General features: G+C 54.8%; 1 protein-coding gene across 1 annotated transcript; it reads left to right on the top strand.

Annotated features, from left to right (window-relative positions):
- The first annotated feature begins 1,307 nt into the window (after positions 1-1,307).
- On the top strand, positions 1,308-22,655 carry vps51 (VPS51 subunit of GARP complex). Its single transcript, XM_087983553.1, has 9 exons — positions 1,308-1,460; positions 6,087-6,233; positions 9,122-9,341; positions 11,169-11,946; positions 13,951-14,163; positions 15,563-15,781; positions 17,902-18,023; positions 20,541-20,628; positions 21,817-22,655. The coding sequence occupies exons 1-9, from the start codon at positions 1,361-1,363 to the stop codon at positions 22,075-22,077; spliced, it is 2,148 nt and encodes a 715-aa protein (XP_087839679.1). The 5' UTR covers positions 1,308-1,360; the 3' UTR covers positions 22,078-22,655.
- Positions 22,656-23,248: the final 593 nt, after the last annotated feature.

The following is a 23,248-nucleotide window of genomic DNA, read 5'->3' as shown; positions in this document are numbered from 1 at the left end:
ACCCGAAAATCGCCCGATCTCCCCCCCATCCACCCCCACCCCCCATCTCCCCCGCCCTTCACTCTCTCCCCCCCCTCCTCTCCCCCCAACCTCCTCTCCCCCCCATACCTCTCCCCACCAATCCTCTCCACCCCCCCCATTCCTCTCCCCCCCCATTCTCTCCCCCCCCCATTCCTCTCCCCCCCCCATTCCTCCCCCCCTTCCTCTCCCCCCCCCATCTCCCCCTCCACCCCCCCATACTCTCCCCCCCCATTCCTCCCCCCCCATTCCTCTCCCCCCCCATTCCTCTCCCCCCCATTCCTCCCCCATCCTCTCCCCCCCCAATTCCTCTCCCCCCCATTCCTCTCCCCCCATCCTCCCCCCATTCCTACCCCCCCATTCCTCTCCCCCCCCCATTCCTCTCCCCCCCCATTCCTCTCCCCCCATCCTTCCCCCCCATTCCTCTCCCCCCCCCATTCCTCTCCCCCCTCCTCCCCCCTTTCCATCTCCCCCCCATTCCTCCCCCTCCTCCCCATTCCTCTCCCCCCCATTCCTCTCCCCCCCATTCCTCCCCCCCATCCCACTCCCCCCCTTCCTCCCCCCCCATTCCTCCCCCCCCATTCCTCCCCCCTCTCCCCCCATCCTCTCCCCCCCATTCCTCTCCCCCCCATTCCGCCCCCCCCCCATTCCTCCCCCCCATTCCTCCCCCCCATTCCTCTCCCCCCCCATTCCTCTCCCCCCCATTCCTCTCCCCCACCCCATTCTCCCCCCCATTCCTCCCCCCCATTCCTCTCCCCCCCCATTCCTCTCCCCCCCATTCCTCTCCCCCCCCATTCCTCTCCCCCCCCATTCCTCTCCCCCCCCATTCCTCTCCATCTCTCCCCCCCATTCCTCTCCCCCCCCATTCCTCTCCCCCCCCATTCTCTCCCCCCCCATTCCTCTCCCCCCCATTCCTCTCCCCCCCCATTCCTCTCCCCCCCCCATTCCTCTCCCCCCCCATTCCTCTCCCCCCCCATTCCTCTCCCCCCCCATTCCTCTCCCCCCCCATTCCTCTCCCCCCCCATTCCTCTCCCCCCCCATTCCTCCCTCCCCCCCCATTCCTCCTCCCCCCCCATTCCTCTCCCCCCCATCTTCTCCCCCCATCCTTTCCCCCCCCCCCACACGTTCTGTCCCTCTCACGCAGAGGGTGGGATTGGGGGTTTGGGGGATGTGTGTTGTGGGTTCAGAAGACTGGAAGAGGTGGTTCCTGTGAAATCAAAATCCCCCCAAGAGCTTGACACAATTAGGGGCAGGAGGACAGTCAAAAGATTCAGTCGCTAACATCATCCTCTGGCTCTCTCTTGTGTCACAGCTCAGGAAGGAATGCACACTGGCAGAACTGATGGAAAGTGAGGCTGAGATGGTAAAACACATCCGAGCTCTCGACAGCGACATGCAGACTCTGGTCTACGAAAACTACAACAAGTTTATCTCAGCAACAGGTAGGGCTATCTCTGAGCAACAAACATTGAGTTTATCAAAGCTAGGAGTCAGCGATACGGCCCTCTGAGCCTGCTCCGCCATTGACTATGATCATGGCTGATGCATATTGATAAGACAAACAAAGACAGGTCTTGTGCAATTCATGGCAGGGCCCTGCCTAGTGTTGGTAAAGCACAGACAGTCAGGTAGTACCTGAGGAGCAGGAGAATCAAAGTTTTGAGCATAAGCTCTTCCTGTTGAAGAGTTTATGTTTGAAACGTTGATTCTCCTGCTCCTCGGAATGCTGCCTGACCAGCTGTGCTATTCCAGCACCACATTGTTCGACTCTGGTCTCCAGCATCTTCAGTCCCCACTTTCTCTCGAGTGCAATATGGACTAGTGTCGCATTTACAATATATTATTGGAGGAGGCAAGTGAATGTCCTGTCACCAAATTTACAGAGGATGCAGGAATAGGAGAGACGATGCCTTGTGGTATTATCACTGGACTGTTAATCCAGAGATCCAGGTAATGTTCTGGGGAACCTGGGTTCAAATCCAACGCAGCAAATGGTGCAATTTGAATTAAAAGCAAAAATCTGGAAGTCAGATTGAATGATTTTCAATTGTTGGGAAAAGCCCATATGTTCAATGATGTCCTTCAGGGAAGGAAACTGCCATCCTTACCTGGTCTGGGCCGGGGTGTGATTGCACATCCACAGTGATGTGGTTAACTCTGAACTATCTCTGGGCAATTAGGGACAGGCAATAAATGCTGAGCTGGTCAGTGATACCCACATCCTGTGAATGAATAAAGAAAAAAGTGGGGAGGATGACACACAGGGTCTGCAGAGGAACACGAAGCAGAAACACAGGGTCTGCAGAGGAACACGGAGCAGAAACACAGGGTCTGCAGCGGAACACGGAGCAGAAACACAGGGCCTGCAGAGGCACACGGAGCAGAAACACAGGGCCTGCAGAGGCACACGGAGCAGAAACACAGGGCCTGCACAGGAACACGGAGCAGAAACACAGGGCCTGCAGCGGAACACGGAGCAGAAACACAGGGCCTGCAGAGGAACACGGAGCAGAAACACAGGGCCTGCAGAGGCACACGGAGCAGAAACACAGGGCCTGCACAGGAACACGGAGCAGAAACACAGGGCCTGCAGAGGAACACGGAGCAGAAACACAGGGTCTGCAGAGGAACACGGAGCAGAAACACAGGGTCTGCAGGGGAACACGGAGCAGAAACACAGGGCCTGCAGAGGAACACGGAGCAGAAACACGGGGCCCGCAGAGGAACACGGAGCGGAAACACGGGGCCCGCAGAGGAACACGGAGCGGAAACACGGGGCCCGCAAGGAACACGGAGCGGAAACACTGGGTCTGCAGAGGAACACGGAGCGGAAACACAGGGTCTGCAGAGGAACACGGAGCGGAAACACAGGGCCTGCAGAGGAACACGGAGCAGGAACACTGGGTCTGCAGAGGAACACGGAGCAGGAACACTGGGTCTGCAGAGGAACACGGAGCAGGAACACTGGGTCTGCAGAGGAACACGGAGCAGGAACACAGGGTCTGCAGAGGAACACGGAGCAGGAACACAGGGTCTGCAGAGGAACACGGAGCAGAAACACGGGGCCCGCAGAGGAACACGGAGCAGGAACACGGGGCCTGCAGAGGAACACGGAGCAGGAACACGGGGTCTGCAGAGGAACACGGAGCAGGAACACTGGGTCTGCAGAGGAACACGGAGCAGAAACACGGGGCCTGCAGAGGAACACGGAGCAGAAACACGGGGCCTGCAGAGGAACACGGAGCAGGAACACTGGGCCTGCAGAGGAACACGGAGCAGAAACACAGGGTCTGCAGCGGAACACGGAGCAGGAACACTGGGTCTGCAGAGGAACACGGAGCAGAAACACAGGGTCTGCAGAGGAACACGGAGCAGGAACACGGGGCCTGCAGAGGAACACGGAGCAGAAACACAGGGCCTGCAGAGGAACACGGAGCAGAAACACAGGGCCTGCAGAGGAACACGGAGCAGAAACACAGGGCCTGCAGAGGAACATGGAGCAGAAACACAGGGCCTGCAGAGGAACACGGAGCAGAAACACAGGGCCTGCAGAGGAACACGGAGCAGAAACACGGGGCCCGCAGAGGAACACGGAGCGGAAACACGGGGCCCGCAAGGAACACGGAGCAGAAACACAGGGCCTGCAGAGGAACATGGAGAAGAAACACAGGGTCTGCAGAGGAACACGGAGCAGGAACACTGGGCCCGCAGAGGAACACGGAGCAGGAACACTGGGCCCGCAGAGGAACACGGAGCGGAAACACTGGGCCCGCAGAGGAACACGGAGCGGAAACACGGGGCCTGCAGAGGAACACTGAGCGGAAACACGGGGCCCGCAAGGAACACGGAGCGGAAACACTGGGTCTGCAGAGGAACACGGAGCGGAAACACAGGGTCTGCAGAGGAACACGGAGCGGAAACACAGGGCCTGCAGAGGAACACGGAGCAGGAACACAGGGTCTGCAGAGGAACACGGAGCAGGAACACTGGGCCCGCAGAGGAACACGGAGCAGGAACACTGGGCCCGCAGAGGAACACGGAGCAGAAACACGGGGCCCGCAGAGGAACACGGAGCAGAAACACGGGGCCCGCAGAGGAACACGGAGCAGAAACACGGGGCCCGCAGCGGAACACGGAGCAGAAACACTGGGCCCGCAGAGGAACACGGAGCAGAAACACGGGGCCCGCAGAGGAACACGGAGCAGAAACACGGGGCCCGCAGAGGAACATGGAGCAGAAACACGGGGCCCGCAGAGGAACACGGAGCAGAAACACGGGGCCCGCAGAGGAACACTGAGCAGAAACACGGGGCCCGCAGAGGAACACTGAGCAGAAACACGGGGCCCGCAGAGGAACACGGAGCAGAAACACGGGGCCTGCAGAGGAACACGGAGCAGAAACACGGGGCCTGCAGAGGAACACGGAGCAGAAACACGGGGCCTGCAGAGGAACACGGAGCAGAAACACGGGGCCTGCAGCGGAACATGGAGCAGAAACACGGGGCCTGCAGAGGAACATGGAGCAGAAACACAGGGCCTGCAGCGGAACACGGAGCAGAAAAGTGGGTGGGCACCCATTTGGCAGATGGAACATAATGTGGGGCGAGTACGTGGTAGTGCATTTGGCACGAAGAATAGAGGAGCTGAATATTTTTTAAACGGGGAAGCCAGTCAGTAAGACCATGGCCGATTTGGTTTGTGTTCTGAATTCCAAGAACCTTAGATTTCCCAGTTCAACAAAAATCATACCGACCTCCACCCGAATTGCAAAGTAGCACACAACCCTCGAAGCGACTTTAGCTGTGGAGTGAATTGCACATGTTATTGTGGACGTAGATGAAGTCTGGCTGGGACCTACCCCCGAGTCCCTGTCACTGAGTCAGTTCTGATCGCCTGCCTTGTTGATATTTACTGAAAAATGTTACATTTTGTCCAAGCTTTCCACGTTGCTCTCATAGAGCCATACAGCACAGAAACAAACCCTGTGATCCCACCCGTCCATACTGATCAGATATCCTACGTTAATCCAGTCCCATTCCCCAGCACTTGGCCCATATTCCTCAAACCCTTCCTATTCATGTCCCCATCCAGATGCCTTTTAAATGCTGTCATTGTACCAGCCTCCACCACTTCCTCTGGCAGCTCATTCCATACACGCTCCACCCTCTGTGTGAAAATGTTAGCCCCCTTGGGTACCTTTTAAATCTTTCCTCTCTCACCCTAAACTATGCCCTCTGGTTTTTGCACTCCCCTACCGTTGGAAAAAGACCTTGTCTAGTTACCCTATCCATGCCTCTCCTGATTTTATAAACCTCCGCAAGGTCACCCCTCAGCCTCTTGACGCTCCAGGGAAAACAGCCCCAGCTCTTCATTCCTGCCAACCTCCTGGTAAATCTCTTCAGGGCCCCCTCCGGTTTAATGGTATCCTTCTTGTAACAGGGTGACTAGAGCGGGACACGACTTCAGAAGAGGCCTCAGTAACGTCGTGTACAACCCCAATGTGATGTCCCAACTCCTATACTCAATGAAGGCGAGCGTGCTAAAACGCCTTCTCAACCACCCTGTCTACATGTGACCCAACTTCAAAGAATTATGTACCTGAACCCCTCAGTCCCTCTGCTCGATAACGCTACCCAAGGCCCTACCATTAATCAAGGTCTTGTCCCAATATAAGTGCGAGACGAAAATCTTTTTATAACTCACTCACAGGATGTAGGTATCTCTGGCTGGTCCAGCGTTTATTACCCCGTCCCTAATTGCCCAGAGGGCAGTTAAGACTCCGCCACATTGCTGTGGGTCTGGAGTCACATGTCGGCCCAAATCAGGTAAGGAGGGCAGTTTCCTTCCCTAAAGAGCATTAGTGAGTCAGATGGGTTTTGTGGTCATCGTTAGACCCTTACTTCACAATGCTTCTCTGAATTTAAATTCCAACATCCTCCGTGGCGGGATTTGAACCCCCCAGAACGTGGACTGTGCTTCCGGCTAAATAGCACCAGGCCCTCATCTCGCTGGCCCACCGCAGGTTCCGGCCTGCCCGGCGACTAACCCTGTCCGCGTTGTCTTTTCCAGACACCATCAGGAAAATGAAGAACGACTTCAAGAAGATGGAGGATGAGATGGATTGCCTGGCGACCAACATGGCCGCCATCACGGAATTCAGCGCCCGCATCAGTCACACACTGCAGGACCAGCATCAGCAGATCACCAAACTCTCAGGTGCGCCACTGTCTTATATATAAAAAAATAGTAGCCACATTTAAAATCGCTGTGGTCCAACTTCCCAATTCTGTGCAGCGTCTAAGTCATGGAATGGTTAGTACAAAGGCGGAGACTTGGTGTATGGAAGAGCGCCTCCTGCTGGCTCTATCCTATCCTCGTCGCCATGCTGCTTAGATGGATGTTCAATTCCTCTTTGTAAGCTGCGCAATCTCCCTCGCTGCCCTTGTAAATTCAGCTGGTTTACGTGCAGTTAGCTTGTCTATACTTCAGACTAGTCACTTAGAGTCATAGAGATGGACAGCATGGAAACGGACCCTTCGATCCAACCTGTACATGCCGACTCCATCTAGTCCCACCTGCCAGCACCCGGCCCATATCCCTCCAAACCCTTCCTATTCATGTCCCCATCCAGATGCCTCTTAAATGTTGCAATTGTACCAGCCTCCACCACATCCTCTGGCAGCTCGTTCCATACACGTACCACCCTCTGTGTGAAGCAGTTGCCCGTTAGGTCTCTTTTATATCTTTCCCCTCTCACCCTAAACCTATGCCCCTCTAGTTCTGGACTCCCCGACCCGAGGGAAAAGACTTTTCCTATTTAACCTACCCATGCCCCCTCATAATTTTTTAAACCTCTTATAAGGTCACCCCTCAGCCTCCGACGCCCCAGGGAAAACAGCCCCAGCCTGTTCAGCCTCTCCCTGCAGCTGAAACCCTCTAACCCTGGCAACATCCTTGTAAATCGTTTCTGAACCCTTTCAAGTTTCACAACCTCTTGACTGCAACCTGGATGGTGAGGCTTCTACTGGAGTACTGTGTCCGGTTCTGGCCGCCCTGTTATAGGAGGGACGTTATTAAACTGGAGGGGGTTCAGAAGAGATTTACCAGGATGTTGCTCAGACTGGAGGGTTTGAGTTACACACAGAGAGGCTGGGACATTTTTCATTGGAGCGTAGGAGGTTGAGGGGTGACCTTATCGAGGTTGATAAAATCATGAGGGGTACAGACAAGGTGTATGACAGATTTGCTTTCCCTAGGATGGGGGATTTCAAGATGAGGGGGCATATATTTAAGGCAAGAGGAGAAAGATTTAAAAAAGACAAGAGGGACAATTTATTTTTTAAACACAGGTAGTGGTTTGTGTGTGGGATGAACCACCAGGGGAAGTGGTGGATGTGGGTACACCTACAACATTTAAAAACACATTTAGTTAAGGTCATGAATAGGGAAGGGTTTGGAGGGATGTGAGCCAGGAGCAGGCAGATGGGACTAGTTTAGTTTGGGATTATGGTTGCCACGAATTGCTGGGACCGAGGAGCGTGTTTCCGTGTTGTATGACTCTGCGCTTCACAGGAGGCTCCCAAGCGCCGAGGATGTCACCTAGACAGGGGACGAAACGTCTGCAACACAAATTCCCAACTCGGCGAACAGAACCGCAATGACTCTGACTCTATAACTGGGCATGGCGTCTCAAATCAGGTGGAACTTGTGCTTTTTAAAAACGCTGGAATGCAACCCTCCTGCTTTTGAACATCGTGTGTCTCTATTTATAAAGCACAGGCTCATGTCTGTCTCATCACTTGGCCCTGTTGCCGAGAGCGGAGGCTGTTGAGAGCACGTTTGATCGAGATGTTCAGAGTGATCGAGACAAGAGCAAGTGGGGAGAAACTGTTCCCATTTATAGGAGGATTGAGAACCCGGGGTTTCACGTAATCAGCCAAAAGAGAGATGTTGACCAAAACATGTCTTCCCACAGCGAGTGGTTGGGAATTCAGGGAATTGGGAAAGGATCTAAGGACAGATTGACAAGGCCAGGAGAGATGAAAGAGGTGGGACTTAGTCTTACAGAGAGTCGTCAGGGAAAACGATGCGTTCCCTTTTCCAGGCTCCTATAAAGTTCCATCCCCGCCCGGCCATGTGCTGAGCTGGTGCGCTCACTGGGCAGTGTAGAAAGCATTTGGCAAACTGGCCTTTGTTGGGTCATTGCCAACTGAGGTGTCATGTTGCAGCCGCACAGGATATTGTCAGAAATCACCCGACACCAGGTTATAGTTGCACAGGTTTATTTCAAATTACCAGCAATCGGAGCGCTGCTCCTTCACCAGATGAAGTTAATCTGATGAAGGAGCAGCGTTCTGAAAGCTCATGGTTTTAAATAAATCTGTTGGATTATAACCTGGTGTCATGTGACTTCTGACTTTGTCCAGGCCTGTCTAACCCTGGTACACCATGTAGAGGACATTGGTGAGGCCAATTTTGGAATACTAGGTTCAGCTCCGGTCTCCCTGCTACAGGAAGGATGTTAAAATTGAAAGGGTTCAGAAAAGATTTACAAGTATCTTGTCGGGATTGGAGAGTTTGAGCTACAGGGAGAGGCTGAATAGGTTGGTGCTGTTTTTGCTGGAGGGTCAGAGGCTGAGGGGAAAACCTTATCGAGGTTTATAAAATCACGAGGGTCATGGATAGGGTGAATAGACAAAAGTCTTTTCCCCAGGGTAGGGGAGTCCAAAACTAAAGGGCATAGGTTTAAGGTGAGGGGGCAACTTTTTCACACAGAAGGTGGTGCGTGTATGGAACGAGTTGCCAGAGGAGGTGATGGAGGCTGGTACGATGACAGCATTTTAAAAGGCATCTGGATGGGGATATGAATAGAAAGGGTTGAAGGATATGAGCCAAATGCTGGCAAATGCGACTAGATTAGGTTAGGATATCTGGTCAGCATGGACGAGTTGGACCGAAGGGTCTGAAAGTAAAAAAAAAAAACTGCTGGCGATCACAACGGGTCAGTGGAGACAGAGCAAGCAAATGATTCATGTCTAAATGGCTGTTCATCAGGGCTGGATTGAAAGGTCTGTTTCCGTGCTGTATGCCCCTCTGCCTTTCAGGTGTGCACACGTTACTGAGGAAGCTGCAGTTCCTGTTTGAGCTACCAGCCCGGCTGAACAAGTGCATCGAGCTCGAGGCATACGGTCAGGCCGTGAGGTATTACAGCAAGGCCCGCTCGGTGCTGCACCAGTACCAGCACATGGCGTCTTTCCACGGCATCCAGAACGACTGCCAGAAGATCATGTCTGACTTGGCACAGAAACTCCGGGAGAAGTTCAGGTAACACTGTCCCCGGCCTCGGTTGCCCGGCCGCTGCGTTTGCCTCAAATCCTGCCTGCCTGCTTCTCGGTCACCCCCTGACCTCTGACATTTCTCTGTAGCCCATTTCGCGCTCTCTCGCTCTTTCGCTCTCTTGCTCGCTCTCTCTCTCTCTGTCTCTCTCTTTCTTCCCTCCCCTACCTCACCTTCACCTATTTGCCTCTGCCCCTATCTTTGGGCGGTACGGTGTCTCAGTGGTTAGCATTGATGCCTCTCAGCACCAGGGACACGGGTTCGATTCCAGTCTCAGGCAACTATCTGTGTGTGGAGTCTGCACATTCTCCCCATGTGTCTGCATGGGGTTTTCTCCGGGTGCTCCGGTTTCCTCCCACAGTCCGAAGATGTGCAGGTTAGGGTGGATTGGCCGTGCTAAATTGTCCCATAGTGTCCAGGGATGTGCAGGTTAGGGTGGATTGGCTGTGCTAAATTGTCCCATAGTGTCCAGGGATGTGCAGGTTAGGGTGGATTGGCCGTGCTAAATTGTCCCATAGTGTCCAGGGATGTGCAGGTTAGGGTGGATTGGCTGTGCTAAATTGTCCCATAGTGTCCAGGGATGTGCAGGTTAGGGTGGATTGGCCGTGCTAAATTGTCCCATAGTGTCCAGGGATGTGCAGGTTAGGGTGGATTGGCTGTGCTAAATTGTCCCATAGTGCCCAGGGATGTGCAGGTTAGGGTGGATTGGCCGTGCTAAATTGTCCCATAGTGCCCAGGGATGTGCAGGTTAGGGTGGATTGGCCGTGCTAAATTGTCCCATAGTGCCCAGGGATGTGCAGGTTAGGGTGGATTGGCCGTGCTAAATTGTCCCATAGTGCCCAGGGATGTGCAGGTTAGGGTGGATTGGCCGTGCTAAATTGTCCCATAGTGCCCAGGGATGTGCAGGTTAGGGTGGATTGGCCGTGCTAAATTGTCCCATAGTGCCCAGGGATGTGCAGGTTAGGGTGGATTGGCCGTGCTAAATTGTCCCATAGTGCCCAGGGATGTGCAGGTTAGGGTGGATTGGCCGTGCTAAATTGTCCCATAGTGCCCAGGGATGTGCAGGTTAGGGTGGATTGGCCGTGCTAAATTGTCCCATAGTGCCCAGGGATGTGCAGGTTAGGGTGGATTGGCCGTGCTAAATTGTCCCATAGTGCCCAGGGATGTGCAGGTTAGGGTGGATTGGCCGTGCTAAATTGTCCCATAGTGCCCAGGGATGTGCAGGTTAGGGTGGATTGGCCGTGCTAAATTGTCCCATAGTGCCCAGGGATGTGCAGGTTAGGGTGGATTGGCCGTGCTAAATTGTCCCATAGTGCCCAGGGATGTGCAGGTTAGGGTGGATTGGCCGTGCTAAATTGTCCCATAGTGTCCAGGGATGTGCAGGTTAGGGTGGATTGGCCGTGCTAAATTGTCCCACAGTGCCCAGGGATGTGCAGGTTAGTGACAGAGTTTGAGACTGTCCATTCAGCTGCCTCTCCCTCACCCTTTACCCAGTCTCACAGGTCTGAGGCAGTATCTTTCAAACGGTCTCTCACATTCCCTCCCCCCAGGGCAGGAGCATGGGGTGCGAGAGCGAGGGTGTGCATGCGAGCGTGTGCGAGGGCATGTGCGTGGGTGCACGAGGGGGAGTCACTATGGGGGTGTGTGCGTGTGTCCTGGAGTGAGGGTGAGTGCGCGTGCGGCAGTGAGCATGTGTGAGTAAGTCTATGTGTGCGCGCAGGAGTGGATGTGAGTGTGTGCGCGTGTGAGAGTGGAGTACAAGAACACCTGATTGCCAGCGGAGCGCTGCGCCTGTGTGTTGTGTTTCTGCTGCAGAGACACCGGCTCGAGCGCCAAGGAGCTGGCGGAGTGTGTGGAGCTGTTACTGCAGTTGGGTGAGCCGGCGGAGGAGCTGTGCGATGAGTTCCTAGCCCACGCCCGCTCCCGGCTGGAGGAGGACCTGTCGGCGCTGGAGGCTGAGCTGGGTCAGCAGCCAGGCCCCCTCTCTGCGGCCTCGCCTCCCCTCTCCGACATCCTGGAGTTCACCGACAAGGGCTGCAACGGCTTTGTGGGGGACACCTGCCTTGTCATCGCCTCCTACCAGGACCTGTTTGTCCACCGGCCGGCGGCCGGAGGCCTGGTCAGCTCGGACGTGGCGCAAATGGCCGGCGCCAAGCTGGTGGAGTTTGTCGACGGGCTGATGGGCCGTTACTTTGGCCTGGTGGAGCGGCGCATCCGGGCGGAGAAAGGGGTGGGGGACAGCTCGCTGCTGGTGCGCGGTCTGGACCGCTTCCACCGGCGCCTGCAGGCCGTGGTCAAGCTGCTGCCCGGCTCGAGGACGGCGGCCGCCGAGGGCACAGAGATCGTGGTGCGTGCTGCCCAGGAGCGGCTCCGCCAGTACCTGCAGGCCCTGCAGAGCTTCTACGCTGACTGCCTGACTGATGTGCGCCAGTCGCTGGCCGCCCCGCGGCTCCTGGGCAAGGACGGCGCCAACTTGGCCGAGCTCCTGGCCTCTGTCTCCGCCTCCATCCTCAACCAGGTCAAGTCGGTGCTGGCCTACGTCCACCTGTTCACCGCCAAGGACGTCACCTTCTCCAGCAAGGCCTACTTCAAGGTGAGCTGGGGCCCTGCTCCTTTAACCCTCACCCTCCCCCATCCCCCCACTCCCTCATTCGCCCTCCGACCCTCATTCTCCCCTCGGCCCACTCTCTCTCTCGCCCTCACGCCCCACTCCCCTCGCCCTCCCTCATGCCCTCCCTCACGCCCCCCACTCCCCTCGCCCTCACGTCCCCCGCCCCCCTCGCCCTCACGTCCCCCGCCCCCCTCGCCCTCGCGTCCCCCGCCCCCCTCGCCCTCGCGTCCCCCTCGCGTCCCCCGCCCCCTCGCGTCCCCCCCCGCGTCCCCCGCCCCCCCCGCGTCCCCCGCCCCCTCGCGTCCCCCGCCCCCTCGCGTCCCCCGCCCCCTCGCGCCCCCCCGCCCCCTCGCGTCCCCCGCCCCCTCGCGCCCCCCCGCCCCCTCGCGCCCCCCCGCCCCCTCGCGCCCCCCCGCCCCCTCGCGCCCCCCCGCCCCCTCGCGCCCCCCCGCCCCCTCGCGCCCCCCCGCCCCCTCGCGCCCCCCCGCCCCCTCGCGCCCCCCCGCCCCCTCGCGCCCCCCCGCGCCACCCCTCCCCCTCGCGCCCCCCCTCCCCCTCGCGCCCCCCCGCGCCCCTCGCGCCCCCCCGCCCGCCATCACGCCCACCACCCCCACGTCCCCCCACCCCCCTCGCCCCCACGTCCCCCCACCCCCCTCGCCCTCACGTCCCAGGCTGCTGCCTTTCGGCCGAGACACTAACTGAGGTGCACTCCTTCTCACAGATGCGTGCTAATCCATCCTCTGGTCACTGCTGAAAGTAGTGTCTTGGGGAACAATAATTATCTTTCAATCCTTCCAACCCCCATCAGTTTAATCTAATCATTTGCACATAGCCACGTATGGGGCCTTGCTGTGCACCAGCTGGAACATAGAACGGTGGCGGCCACTCGGCCCTTGGTCTCCAATCCACCATTCAACATGATCACGGCAGGACATATACCTCGAAGCCATATCTCCACTTCCCCCAAACCCCTCGATGCCTTTACATCGAAAGCTGTACTGATGTCCTACTTGAACATAGAATGGAATCATAGAATCCCCACAGCATGGAAGCCGGCCATTGGGTCAATCAAGTCCACACCCTCCACAGAGCATCCCACTCAGACCTCGACCCATCCTATCCCTGTTTTCCCACATTTCCCATGGCCAACCCACCCTAACCTGCACATCCCTGGGCACTATGGGACAATTTAGCACGGCCAATCCACCCTAACCTGCACATCCCTGGGCACTATGGGACAATTTAGCACGGCCAACCCACCCTAACCTGCACATCCCTGGGCACTATGGGACAGTTTAGCACGGCCAATCCACCCGAGCCTGCACATCCCTGAGCACTATGGGATAATTTAGCACGGCCAATCCACCCTAATCTGCACATCCCTGGACACTATGGGACAATTTATCACGGCCAACCCACCCTAACCTGCACATCCCTGGACACTATGGGACAATTTATCACGGCCAACCCACCCTAACCTGCACATCCCTGAGCACTATGGGGACAATTTAGCATGGCCAATCCATCCTACCCTGCACATCCCTGGATACTATGGGACAATTTAGCATGGCTAATCCACCCTAACCTGCACATTTTTGGACTGTGGGAGGAAACCGGAGCACCCAGAGGAAACCCCACACAGACCACGGGGAGAATGTGCAAACTCTACGCTGTCACCTGAGGTTGGGATCGAACCCGGGTCCCTGGTGTTGTGAGGCAGCAGTGCTAACCACTGAGCCACTGTGCTGCCCTAATGTGATAACAACATTTAAGAGGTATTTGGACAGATACATGAATAGGCAGGGAGACGTAGAGGCCACAGGAATCTCCTTTGGAAAGGCATCATGTGTGAGAGCAAGCCTAGTGGGTCGAAGGGCCTGTTGCTGTGCTGTTCTTTGAGAGCAGTTCCTCCTTGTTCTATCTTGACGGTGCTTTCTGAGTCTGGTTGCTGTTGCTTTCTGCTGACTGGCCTGTCTGCCTCAACAGGGGGAGTTCTGCAGCCAGGGCGTCCGCGAGGGGCTCATCGTCAGCTTCATCAGGTACATGTGCCACACGGCACGCCAGTTCTGCGAGACGGTGGGTGAGAAGGGCGCCACCCCCCCGGGCCTGCTCCTGCTGCTGTCCCGCCTCTGCCTGGACTACGAGATGTCCACCATCAGCTACATCCTGACCCTGACCGACGAGCAGTTTCTGGGGCAGGTGAGTGACCGGCCAGTGCCATCAGCAACACATTCACTCGCAAACCCCTGGGCAGCGGTGCCTGTACCTGGCTTCTGATAAGCATCGGAGGGGTGCGGCCGCATGGGCTTTGGATCTGGAGCTAGATATTTGAGTTATATGACGTGGAAGCATAGCTTTTTTATAAACAGTTTCCAATCGCTTTCACGTCTCTCAACATGACGATGCCAGTTACACTTTTCAAAAAAGATACGAATCATTCGCGGAAAGAACTCTTGCAGAACAAGAGTTCACTTTCTAAGACTCTTACTGCAGCAAACAGACAATTCAAAATAGACCAAACATTATTTAATTTGCGAGTGATGCTCATTCAGTTGTCGGCGGTCCCTCACAGACGAGGATGACTCTCTCCCGCACTCAGGGTGAGTCCATAGGTGGCTGTACAGTTCGAGGGGGCTACCGCAGGCTCTGTTACACTTGGGGCAGAAGGTGGTCGCGGGAAGGGGTGGGTGGGCCGTTGGCATGGCAGTGCACCCCTTACGCTGTTTCTGCCCGGCTTCTGCTTTCTCCCTGACGGAAAGTCTCAGAGGAGCTCGACGTCTTCCCGGACGCTGCGCCCCCACTTTGGACGGTCCTGGGCCAGTGATTCCCAGGTGTCTGTGGGAATGTTGCACTTCCCCGGTGAGGCCTTTGAGGGTATCCCTGAAGCACCACCTCTCTCCCACCCTGGAGCCGTTTCGGAGCTGGGGATAGCGCACCTGCTTGGGGGAGTGTTGTGTTGGGCATGTGGACGACGTGCCCAGCCCTATCGCAGCCGGTCAAGGGGTTCAGTGCCTCGATGCTGGGGATATTGACCTGGTTGAGGACACTGGTATTGGTCTGTCTGTCTTCCCAGCAGAGATACGTCTCCATAAACTAATGAACGCATTTGTGGTACCTTATTTTTACATTGTGCCATCTTACAGTCATGGAATGATAGAGATATACTGCACGGAAACAGGCCCTTCAGCCCAAGCAAGTTTCTTAAACTGAACCAATGCTATTTGCCTGCGTTTGGTCCATATCCCTGTAAACCTTTCCTATCCATGTTGTGCAAATGGCTTTTAAATTTTAGATATGCAGGCTTGGAGATTCAAGTTAGTAACAGCCATCCACTGTGACCAGTTATTCTTTGAAACTTCAGAGAATATAATCAAGTCCAACTCTCCTCACGGACCAACCCCCCCTCACCCCAGGGATTATGCCCACTCTGAATCCTATGGTCTGCTCAAAGTGCTGCAGCTACTGTCATTGATAGAACCACATTTGGAGGAGTTTGGCTTCCAATAGGCTGCAGAAGCTAGCTCCGGTCTCCCTGCGCCTCGCGCGGCCCGGGCTCTGCAGTGCTGAAGGTGTGCCGTTGTTTTGATTCCCTCGCCAGGACCATTCCCCGGTGACCCTGGTGACGGTGCTGTGTGCCGACGCACGGGAGGCTGCTCAGAAGCTGCTGAACCACTACGTGAAGGTGCAGGGCCTGAACGTGTCGCAGATGCTGCGCAAGAGCGTGGAGACCCGGGACTGGCTCAACACCATCGAGCCGCGGAACGTGCGTGCCGTGATGAAGAGGGTGGTGGAGGACATCACTTCCATCGACGTGCAGGTCGGGAGGCAGAGGGCAACTGGGGGAGTGCATGGGGGTATCCAGATTAGGGAGGGGGGGGGGGGGAGATTGGTCAGTACAGGTCGCTCTGCTATAACGCAACAGTTGTGTTTCTCTGTCACCTCGCACGAGAAAAAATCTCACTGTGGAAAACCGCTGCAGGAAATTGCGCCGCAGAAGATCGCGAATAGAAAATCGCTATACCCGTTCAGTAGAAAGTCCGCGTTATCCAAACAGCACCCACAATGCGTCAGTCGCGTTGTAGCCAATTTGCGCTGACGAAACGCGCGTCATGCCGTAACGACCTGTATTTCTGCTCCTGATGCCGGTGGGAATTGGGTTTTGGAGAGGAATGTGGGAAACTAGCCAGGCTTCCTGATTTGGCGGTGCTCAGTTGGCTGGACAGCTGTAATGCCAGCAGGATGGGTTCAATTCTTGCTCAGGCTGAGGTGACAGTGAAGTTCCCACCTTCTTGACCTCTTCCCCTCATCTGAGGCGTTCCGACCCTCAGATTAAACTCGCTACCCCGGTCACCTGTCCCTCTGTCTCCGAGAGAACAGCCCTGTGGCCCTCTGGGATTATAGTGATGTTCCCTTTACCCGCTCCTGACCACTGCCTGTCAGTTCCCGGCTGCAGGTCAAAAAGAACTTCACTGATATTCACCCTTCGTTCCTCAAATCTAACAGCACTGTTGGCAGAGACTGGAGGATCCTTAACTCAAATACCAGGACATTGTGGAAATGTCTCCAAACAGGATCCAGCAGGAGGTGCTGTGATGCCTGCTTTGGTGTTGGGACGTAAAGTAATACAGCACGGGGACAGACCCTCCGCCCAACCAGTCCAGGCTGACCATGATCCCAAACTAAACTAGTCCCACCTGCCTGCTCCTGACCCATATCCCTCCAAACCCTTTCCTATCCATGTCCTTATCCAAATGTCTTTTAAACATTGTAACTGTACCCGCATCCACCACTTCCTCAGGAAGGTCATTCCACACACAGACCACCCTCTGTGTAAAAAAAAAAAATTGCACCTAATGTCCTTTTCAAATCTCTCTCCTTTCACCTTAAAAACGTGCCCCTCGTTTTGAATTCCCCAGCCTAGGGGTGAAGACGTTTGCCATTCATCTTATCTCTGTTCCTCCTGATTTTATAAACCTCTTAAGTTCACCCCTCAACCTCTTCTGGTCGAGTGAAAAAAGTCCCAACCTTTCGGATCTACTTTTATCTCTCAAACCCTCCAATCCTGGCAACGTCCCGGTAAGTATTTTCTGACCCCTCTCCAGTTTAATAATGTCCTTCCTGTAGCAGGGCACCCAGACCCTGAACACAGTACTCCTGAACAGGCCTCACCAATGTCCTGGACAATTTCGATATGACGTCCCAAATCCGATACTCAAAGGTCGGAGCAATGAAAGCATGTGTGCTAAACGCCGCCTTAACTTCAAAGAATGATGTACCTGAACCCCTGGGTAGTGTCTGTTCTAAGACACTACCCAGGGCCCTACCATTAATTGTAAATGTCCTGTGTGTTTTACCAAAATTCAATACCTTGCATTTATCCAACTTATCCATCTGCCAATCCTTTGGTGCTTTTTTATTCATATGTGGGATATGAGTGTCACTGGCTGGGCCAGTGGGTGGCTCGGAGGGGGGTGGTGGGGGGGGGGGGGTAGACTTGGAAGGTGATGGTGTTCACATGTCTCTGTCAAGTTTGGGATTATAGTTTAATGTTATCCTTGGAGCATGTGTATTGGAGCGCCACTGAGTATTGGTGAAGTCAAGATTAGGGAGGGGGCAGGGGGTGTGGGTGGGTATGTGGGTGGGGGGTTTGTGTGGGTCTGTGAGTGTGGGTGGTTGGGGGATTTGTGTGGATCTGTGTGTGTGTGGATGCAGGATTTGTGTGGGTCTGTGTGTTTGGGGGGGCGTGGGTGGGGTGTTTGTGCGTTTGTGTGTCTGTGGGTGGGGTGTTTGTGTGGCTCGGTGGGTGGGGTGTTTGTGTGGGGGTTGTGTGTGTGTGTGTGGGGGGGGGGGGGGGCGGGTGGGTGTGTCGCAGGGACGCAGGAATGCAGGGTTTGACCCGGTGTGTCAATGCTGTCCTTTGCTCCTTGCTGCTGGTAGGTCGGCCTGTTGTATGAGGAGGGAGTGAGGAAGGCACACAGCAGCGACTCGAGTAAGAGAACCTTCTCAGTATACAGCAGCTCCCGTCAGCAGGCACGCTACGCCCCAAGCTACACACCCAGGTAACTGTCGCCTGGTGGAACGGGGAGTGAGTGACAGCGAATTAACATATGTCCCTGTACTGTGCCTTTACAATCATAGAATCTCGACAGTGTGGAAACAGGCCCTTTGGCCTATCAGGTCTACACTGACCCTCTGATGAGTAACCCATCCAGACCCATTCCCCTATTACTGTACATTAACCCCTGACTAATCCATCCTAACCTGCACATCCCTGGGCACTGTGGGACAATTTAGCACGGCCAATCCACCCTAACCTGCACATCCCTGGGCACTGTGGGACAATTTAGCACGGCCAATCCACCCTAACCAGCACATCCCTGGGCACTATGGGACAATTTAGCACGGCCAATCCTCCCTAACCTGCACATCCCTGGGCACTATGGGGCAATTTAGCACGGCCAATCCACCCTAACCTGCACATCCCTGGGCACTATGGGACAATTTAACACGGCCATTCCACCCTAACCTGCACATCCCTGGGCACTATGGGGGAATTTAGCACGGCCAATCCACCCTAACCTGCACATCCCTGGGCACTATAGGACAATTTAGCACGGCCAATCCACCCTAACCTGCACATCCCTGGGCACTGTGGGACAATTTAGCATGGCCAATCCACCCTAACCTGCACATCCCTGGGCACTATGGGACAATTTAGCACGGCCAATCCACCCTAACCTGCACATCCCTGGACACTATGGGACAATTTAGTACAGCCAACCCACCCTAACCTGCCCATCCCTGGGCACTATGGGACAATTTAGTACAGCCAACCCACCCTAACCTGCACATCTTTGGACTGTGGGAGGAAACTGGAGCACCTGGAGGAAACCCCACGCAGACACGGGGAGAACATGCAAACTCCACACAGTCGCTCGAGGCTGGAATCGAACCCGGGGCCCTGGTGCCGTGAGGCAGCAGTGCTAACCACTAAGCCACCGGGCCGCAGTACGATGTATTCAGTCCTGATTGTCTTGCAGGCGGGTGTTGTCACAATGGAGGCGAAACATCTCCTCACCAGGCAGTCGGTACACAGTTCTGAGTTCTCCCTGGGACTTTTTTTTAAAGTAAGACAAAAGAATCACGAGTGATTCACAAAGACCCCGAAGGACTTTGGCTTTGCTTTCAGGTGGTTGCTGGCTGCTGGAGCTTGACACTTCAGTTCTTTGCTACTGGAGTGAAGCCTTAAACAGAAGGGTTTCCTCTTAGGAAGCTGAAGAGGTGGATTGTTTTATTCTGGACTGGAGAGAGACAGCACATCAGAATAAAAACTGTTTTACCGAGTCATGGAGTTGACAGCATGGAAACAGACCCTTCGCTCCAACTCGTCCATCCCGACCAGGTATCCTAAATTAATCTGGTCCCATTTGCCAGCACTTGGCCCATATCCCTCTAAACCCTTCCTATTCATATACCCATCCAGATGCCTTTTAAATGCTGTCATTGTACCAGCCTCCACCATTTCCTCTGGCAGCTCATTCCATACACGCACCACCCTCTGTGTGAAAAAGTTGCCCCTTAGGTCCCTTTTAAATCTTTCCCCGTAAATCTATTCCTCCTAGTTTTGGACTCCTCTACCCCGGGAAAAAGACCTTGCCTATTTACCCTATCCGTGCCCCTCATGATGTTAGAAATCTCTATAAGGTCACCTCTCAGCCTCTGATGCTCCAGGGAAAATAGCCCCAGTCCATTCAGCCTCTCCCTATAGCTCAAGCCCTCCAACCCCGGCAACATCCTGGTAAATCTTTTCTGAACCCTTTCACGTTTCACAACATCTTTCCTGCTGCAGGGAGACTGGAATTGCATGCTGAATTGTATTTGCCTGTATTGGAACAGTTGATGGTTAGTGGGTAATTAATATACTACCTTATTAAGTATTTCACGAGCACAAAGTTATGCCAAATCATCTTTTTGTTGTATTTTAACTGCGGCGTAAGAATAAAATGTTTTGAGTAAGGTTAGTTGTGAACAAATCGATTCATATCTGGAACACACTTTCCTTTGGAAAGGGCACAGTGGCTCAGTGGTTAGCACTGCTGCCTCACAGTCCCAGGGTCCCAGGTTCGACTCCAGCCTCGGGCGACTGTGTGGAGTTTGCACATTCTCCCCGTGTCTGTCTGGGTTTCCTCTGGGTGCTCTGGTTTCCTCCCACAGTCATAAGATGTGCAAGTCGGGTGAATTGGTCATGCTAAATTGCCCGTAGTGTTAGGTGCATTAGGGTCTGGGTGGGTTACTCTTCGGAGGGTCAGTGTGGACTGGTTGGGCCGAAGGGCCTGTTTCCGCACTGTAGGGAATCGAATCTAAAAAAAAATATAGAAGTGAGAGAGTCTGGGGTGTCTCCATCAGATACTTTGGGGGTTCTGCTGTGGGCCGTAACACAGATCTCCACCTACTGAACTCTATCCCTGTCCTGGCCTCCCTGTGTGGTTTTTACCCGTTGCTTGTCGTCTGTCTCTGGGTTGATGCCAGGTTTGTCACGAGCCCATTCAGCTCCTGTTATGTCTTTGCCGCTGCAGCGCTCCGATGGACACCAACCTCCTGAGTAACATCCAGAAGCTCTTCTCCGAGCGGATAGACATCTTCAGCCCCGTCGAGTTCAACAAGGTGAGTGCCCTTCTCTCCTCCTGCTTTGCTCATTGTTTGCAGGCCATTCCTGTCCCCACCCGCTTGCCTGCCCGCCCTGAGTTTGGTCTGACCCAGTGCCTGGTGCCAGTGAGACCCCCCCCCCTTCTCCTGTCATCTTTGGACAAAAGTCCCGTGAGGAGCAGGAGTGGGTCACTCAGCCCCGGGGCCTGCTACACCCTTCTCTTACATTGTGTCTTTTTTGTTCTCACAAGGATCTATTCCCGCTGCTTTCCTCTCCAACCCCTCGACTGATTCTCCTCCAGACCATTTCCAAGCTTCTCTTCACATTCTCGGCACCCTCAGCCCCCCGCCCCCCACCCAGAGGGGGTTTGCCTCCATCTTCCTGCTCCTCCAACAGCATCCGGGCCGCCCGCAAATCTCTCTCTCGGTAAATCCCACATCCACACCATTCTGTGCAGTGCCATCACTCGTAACTTTCCTGCGGTTGTATTTAAATCGTTCTGTGGCCTTGCCACTTTCCCGTCTCCGCAACTTCCTAAACCCCCACCCCAGCTCCCAAACTCCTGCAGGATGATTGCTGGCTTCTAACGCCGGGCGCTGGAACAAACCCCAATTTCCAAACCCATGTCTTTGGTGGCTGACTGGGCTGCTCAGCTCTGGAATGTCCACAGGAAACCACTTTGTGTTATCTCTCGCTCTTTCTCTCTCTCTCTCGTGCTGTTTGTCTCTCTCACTATCTTGCGTTGTCTTGCACTGTCTCACACGTTCTCTCTCTCTCGCTGTCTCTTGCTCTCTCTCTCTTTATCTCTTGTGCTCGCTATCACTCTCTCACGCTCTCTCCTTTACAAGATCTGATCTTTTTCCCCAGGATTTTGGTCACCCATGCCAACATCTCTAACTTCACTCATGGCCATGATAAATTGCGCTGTACTGTCCAGGGATGTGCAGGCTGGGTGGCTTAGCCATGGGAAATGCAGAGTTGCAGTGTTGGGATAGTGGGGGCTGGATTTGGGTTGCACGCTCTTTGGAGGGTTGGTGTGGACTCGATGGGCTGAATGGCCTGCTTCCACACTGTACAATCCCCTTAAGTGGGCAGAAACCTGCCTGGTGCAAACCGACGGGGGGATTCTAATGAACTGAGTGCAGTCCTAACCGGGTTCTCTTCCTCTCTCTCTCTCTCTCTTTTTCCCCCCCCCCCATCTGCAGGTCTCCGTGCTGACAGGGATCATCAAGATCAGCCTGAAGACCTTCCTGGAGTGCGTGAGGCTGCGCTCGTTCGGCCGCTACGGGCTGCAGCAGATCCAGGTGGACTGCCAGTACCTGCAGCTCTACCTGTGGCGCTTTGTCTCCGACGAGAACCTGGTGCACTTCCTGCTGGACGAGATCGTCGCCAGCACCGCCCACCGCTGCCTGGACCCAGTCACCATGGAGCAGAGTGTCATCGAGGTCATATGCGAGAGGGGCTGACTGGGGTGCGGGGAGGGGGTGGACCTTCCCCTCAGCTCGCGCATCGATCCCCTGGGCGAGCGTGTCGGTCCGGGACAGATCGGCGCCAGATGGAGTCGGACGCTGCTTCGGTCCACTTCCTCGTCCCTTCCCCGACTTAGATAAGGGGAGCAGGAGTACGTCAGTCCACCCTGTGGGGATTCCATGAATTCTCCTTCTGAATTCTGTTTGTCTCGTTTAACTGTGTGCTGCCCTTTGTCAGTTTCATTTTCTCCAATCCTATCACTTGGTTTCCTCCGCACCCAGAGTTATATTGGTCTTGGTTTGACTGTACTGGAGAGGCTGGGTGTCTGCAGTCACCCTCGCTCTCTCGTGCGTCTCTTTTACGGTGTCCAGGTTCAGAGTCTGTGGCTACTGGAGCTTGTCTGATTCGCTTCAGTCTGTGCTGAGTTGTTGTGCAGCTCACTGTCCCTCCAGCGGCTTTGTAAATTTCTTGCCTGGTGCGTTTAAAAACTTGCAAATAAATACATAATATATTTATTCAGTCTGGTGGGGAATTAAATTACACGTGCGTTGGAATAAAATCTTTGCCTTGTGAACCCGGCTCGTTGTGGATTTGTGATTTCAAAGTCTGGTATTTCCTGCAGCATTGACCACTCGCTAAAAAAGACAGCCAAAGACTTTGAGAGATTTTACACGGGATTTACTCGCATATCTGGAATTTTAGAACAAAACCAGTTTCCTTCTGGACCGCGCACTGTCACAGGGTCAGTGCTGAGGGAGGACCGCACTCACAGGGTCAGTGCTGAGGGAGTGCCGCACTGTCGGAGGGTCAGTGCTGAGGGAGGGCCGCACTGTCGGAGGGTCAGTGCTGAGGGAGGGCCGCACTGTCGGAGGGTCAGTGCTGAGGGAGGGCCGCACTGTCGGAGGGTCAGTGCTGAGGGAGGGCCGCACTGTCGTAAGGGTTATACTGATATTGGAACACCATTCAAGAGTAAGGCGGTAGTAATGTAACTGGAATTGCAATCCAGAATCCCAGGCTAATGCTGTGGGGGTTGAGATTTCAAATCCCACCACAGTATTTTTAAAACTCAATGAATAAGTCTAAAGGATTATGCCATCGCTCAGAAATGCAGAACTTGGAAATGTTGGTGAAACAGATGCATTGGAGAAACTTTTCAACTTGCATCCA

The sequence above is a fragment of the Chiloscyllium plagiosum genome, unplaced genomic scaffold (assembly GCF_037043375.1).
Source record: "Chiloscyllium plagiosum isolate Xiang-an unplaced genomic scaffold, Cpla_swu_hap1 HiC_scaffold_46, whole genome shotgun sequence".
NCBI lineage: Eukaryota > Metazoa > Chordata > Chondrichthyes > Orectolobiformes > Hemiscylliidae > Chiloscyllium > Chiloscyllium plagiosum.
The sequence above is the reverse complement of the archived record's forward strand: the minus strand, read 5'-3'. Positions and strand labels throughout refer to the sequence as shown.